This window comes from Geospiza fortis, unplaced genomic scaffold (assembly GCF_000277835.1).
Source record: "Geospiza fortis unplaced genomic scaffold, GeoFor_1.0 scaffold491, whole genome shotgun sequence".
Lineage (NCBI taxonomy): Eukaryota > Metazoa > Chordata > Aves > Passeriformes > Thraupidae > Geospiza > Geospiza fortis.
Window position 1 is genome coordinate 492482 of NW_005054390.1, and position 4412 is coordinate 496893.

At 39.4% G+C, this 4412-nt stretch overlaps 1 protein-coding gene across 1 annotated transcript in view; it reads left to right on the forward strand.

The window, feature by feature from the left end:
• Positions 1-4412, forward strand: part of RCL1 (RNA terminal phosphate cyclase like 1) — a 35014-nt gene that overhangs the window by 9924 nt on the left and 20678 nt on the right. Inside the window, exons 4-5 of the mRNA XM_014308883.2 lie at positions 2167-2241; positions 3493-3617. Of these exons, the coding sequence (XP_014164358.2) occupies positions 2167-2241; positions 3493-3617 (200 nt within the window). The remainder of the gene's footprint in view (positions 1-2166; positions 2242-3492; positions 3618-4412) is intronic.

Below are 4412 nucleotides of genomic sequence, written 5' to 3' on the forward strand. Positions count from 1 at the left end.
CCACAGTTCTTTCTTCCATGTTAAACTCTGATTTTCCCCTTCCCCTTCTCCCAGTCTAGGCCCTTTTTTGTGAAACATAACACTGTATGTTAGATAGGCTCAATGATATGTGCAATGCCAATGGATATACAGGCCAACTGGTGCTTTTCCTTTTCTTAGGTATCTGTGTGCTGCAGGGTCTCTATTTTGTTGTTTGGTTTTTTTTTTAATATCTTTGCACTGGGTAAGGGATTCTTAAAGTTACTTTTCTACCTTTTTCTTAGCTACTGTAGATTTATTTAAAGGGAAGTGATAAGTGATTTGCATTTATACAACTTTGCAAATAAGCAATATTTACGTGAGTTAGAATGTTGTCATTTGTGGTGAGGTGTACCATCAGTTGTATGATGCATCTGTTTAGATGCAACTTGGTGTTGTGCTGTCTGTTCTGGAAATGGAATAACTGCCCTCCAAGGGGAGCTAAGGGATGGGGTTTATGGCTGACGATAGGCAAAAGGATAGAAAAATGGGTTTACAGCTCAGTTCAGCTGCTGTTTTGTAATTTTCAGTGAACTGCTTCACATCCTGCCCAACTCCCTGCTTGTCTGGGAGGCAGAACAGCCTTTTCCCATTCTTAAAATACTGCTGATTGCATCCTCTGTTTAAGCAGCAAAATTGGAACAGTCAGTCTTATTATTTGTCTGTCTGGTACCTCTAAGTATTATGCCTGGAATTTTTCTGAGGACTGAAAACTACAAGTAGTCTTGAAGTTTTTTGAGTTCTTAACCTACACAGTAAAGTTTTTATTTTTTACTGGTGTGTTTTGTTTCATGAGAAGGAGGAAGAAACATTGTGTAATTTTAATTTGAACCAGATCAGCTTGTTGAGACTTCTGCCAGTGGTATTCACATGCTTGTGCACATGCATGTTAGTAAAGGCTTTACTCCAAAAGTCAAATTTCTATAGTTAATGAATACTATTGAAGGGCCAAAGCAAGGTATCCTGGCTTTAAAAAAATGTAAACCTTTTAAGTTAAAAGAAGTTAAGCATTGGCTTGCAGTTTTGTTTATTTTAATGTAGACATTCAAATATTGATACTAAAAACAACACCAAATGTCTTTCTGTAAAAAAGGAGATATATTGTCCAGCAGGATTTGAAAATGAGAACTACAACATACACTCATAGCTCCTCAGGTACCACTAACAAAATGTTCACAGATTTGTAGATGAGGCATGTGCTGCAATTTTGTCAGTGGCTTGTGCACTCTTCAGAGCAGAGTAAATGAAATTCAAGAATTATGAATTTTGGCTGAAGGTGTGGAAAGAGGGTGCTTTTTATCTGCCTCCTCAAATACTGTCTACCTCATGACTGTTTCCTTCATCTGTGTTTATCTTTTCTTTGGTCATGCTGTCCTGATCCTGTCTCTCCACAGCTATTTGTCTTGGGTACCCCCCTGTGCTGTTGCACTGCTAAATAATTTATATCATGTTTGGCAACACTACTGAAGTTTCAGAAGAGGGAAGAAGAGGGCAGTCCCTGTAGTCTTAGGAATTAGGAAGTGAAATGGCAAGGATAATTCTGTTCAGACCTGGACCTGGTGAGCACCTGGCTTAAAAGGGAATACACTGATGATGTGTTACCCTCTTCAGATTCTTTTAAGTGCTTGAATATAAGCTACCTATAAGCTTCTGTTTCTTAGAAACAGGTAAAAAGAAATTGTTGATAGAATGATCTTTCTGCCAAGTCAAGGGCCTGCTCTTGCAGTGATGATTGAAAAAATGCAGTGGTCCTTGCATTAATTTGTTTAGCTATAGGAATTTTTTCGTAATGACAGAAGAATATCATTTACTCAATAACATAGGAATGTTCAGAGAAATGTTTCACTGTTCAGAGAAATAAGTACTGTGTTTTACATAATGGCATTCAGAATCAGGCTGAGGAAGAAAGGCAGAATAGGAAATTCTATCTGCCAGTAATTTGTTCTAGGAATTTTTTTTTTTAGTAATGATGTGGTAGGCTAACTAGATTAAGCTCTCTGTGCTGCATTCCCATGTTTTCCCATAAAATACCTTCTATGAAGAAGACTTGTCTCTGTTAGTCACCTCATAATTTTGTGATTTTTTAAATTACTGACTAACCTAACTTCCAATAGAAAGTCTGTTCTTAAAATTCTGTGTTCCACATAGGTTGATGTCCTTAAGGCAACAGCTCTACCCCTTCTGAAGAAGTTTGGAATTGATGGTGAAAGTCTGGAAATCAAGGTAAGATAGTTTGTTCCTTTCTTTTCAAGCATGTGTTGAAATTATGCTCCTGCATAATTTCATAAAAGCCTGGGGCCATGTTCTTGCTGTGGGTTTCTGTCTCTAACAGATAATTCGTCGTGGCTACAAGCCACACAGTGATAGAGGGGGTAAGGAGAAAGTAGTGACTTTCCTGAGTCTCCAAAGAAGACTTAGAAACCTTTTTGCTTTTTGTTGCTTTTCAGATCATTTATTATCTTTTTATTTCTACTTGTTCATTCTGCCCCATGCTTGGGGCTAAGAATTAAAAATGGTATCATTAACTTGTTTCACCTGTAGGAGAGCTGAATCTGTGTTTGGGTTGTTGAGGTTTGTCTCCAGTTTGGAAAATAGAGGAAAGAAGCTTTTCTTGAAGACTACAGTCGTCAGAGGCCCAGTAAATCTGAATACAAAACAACATTTGGGTTTCTTTTAGGTGGGAGAGATGTGTGAGGGGTCTGGCTGCACTGCTGGGGCCTGCTGGTACCTTGCTCTGCAAAGGCTCGCCCATCACCCCCACCCTGCCCACAGCCCAAGTGCCCATGTCATTGTCCTGGCACTGTCAGCCTCTGCTCCTGTGACCCTGCAGCAGGGCTGGCCTTCAGCTAGTCACAGCCCTGCCCTGTCTGGCTGTGGGCCTCCCTACCCAGACCCACTCACTGGCCCATGTCCCATCTCCATCCTTGGCTTGGAATGGTGGGACTGGGTCGGGCTAGACAGACTTGTTAGTGGGAATGAGTTCATTCTAGTCACTCACATACAGAATATTCTGAGTTGGAAGGGACCTGTAAGGATCATCAAGTCCAAATCTTAAGTGAATGTTCCATATGGGAATCAAAGCCACAACCTTGGCATTATCAGCACCATGCTGTAATCAACTGAGCTCAAATCAAATAGTTCTTGTCTCCTCAGCAGCAAAGTGCAATCTGCTACTAGAGACAAGTCTTAAGCCAAGGTTGATTTAGTAAAGATGTTTTTGTTTGGTTTTGCACTGTTTCCTGTTGAGAAGTCATGCTTTACTTTACTTGAGAGGAACAAAGAAATCAATGCTTGCTTTTAGTTTTGATGCGAAATCATTTCTGCTTTTAGGATGTGGTTTTTTGCCTGTATTCACAAAATGCCCCTTCTTAAAACATTTTATTCTCTGAGAAATAAAAGTGAAATTTTGGGGTGTATGGGTACATTTTTTGTACTATTTACTGATCTGGTTTTTTCCTCCATTATTTGCTCTAGATCAACCGAAGAGGAATGCCTCCCAAAGGGGGTGGAGAGATACTGTTTTCTTGCCCAGTGAGAAAGGTCTTGCAGCCTGTTCAGTTCACAGACCCTGGAAAAATCAAGCGCATCAGAGGAACTGCGTATCCTTGTTGTTTGTCTGTCTGTTTTTCTATTTTAAATGGGTTTGCTTATTAAAAAGAACTAGTTTGGAAGTCATAGAAGTGCACCAACCTTTCTGAGCATGTATCTAGGTAACACAGGCCAACATTACACAGAGGGGTCATATTCAGGACTGTGCTTCAAAACTCCTGTGTTCAAAACATTGCTATTCAAAAAGCATCTGTAGGCTATTGAACAAATTCAAAGCTGAATGGCACTATTTAAAATCTTTTCAATAGCAAGAAAAAGTTAAAACACCTTCCATCACATAATGTAGGAGCGCTTAAAGTAATCTTACTTTGTGTGTAAATTCAATAGTAACCAATGTAGTTCAGTTGTGCATTGAATAGGTGACATCTTGGCAGTTACCAGTTTTGCAGAAGTTAGATGGGGTGATAGTTTAGTGTGAGAGTTAAATCTTAGTTCAGTTTACACCTTGCAGCACACACTGAGCTTTTTGGTGTGTTCTGAAAGAAAGTTCTTTGGCTCTTCACCTTTGGTGGCACCAGTGCAGGTGGAGTGGAGGAGGTTTTATTCCACCTGGAGATAAGGGCACAAAATACTCTTGTGAACTCCTTACTTTTTCAAACAGCTGCAAATCTAGCCAATGTTTTGGATTATTTCTTTTTGACTTTATTTTTCTCTTGTGGCCTTTGTATGGTATCTGTCATGAATCTGTTGTCATTGTAGAAAGAAAGTAGAAATCCCTTACATGAAACTGTCTTAAGCAGTGGCCAACATGTAGTTTAATTTGTGTTTGAGAGTCCCAAACATGA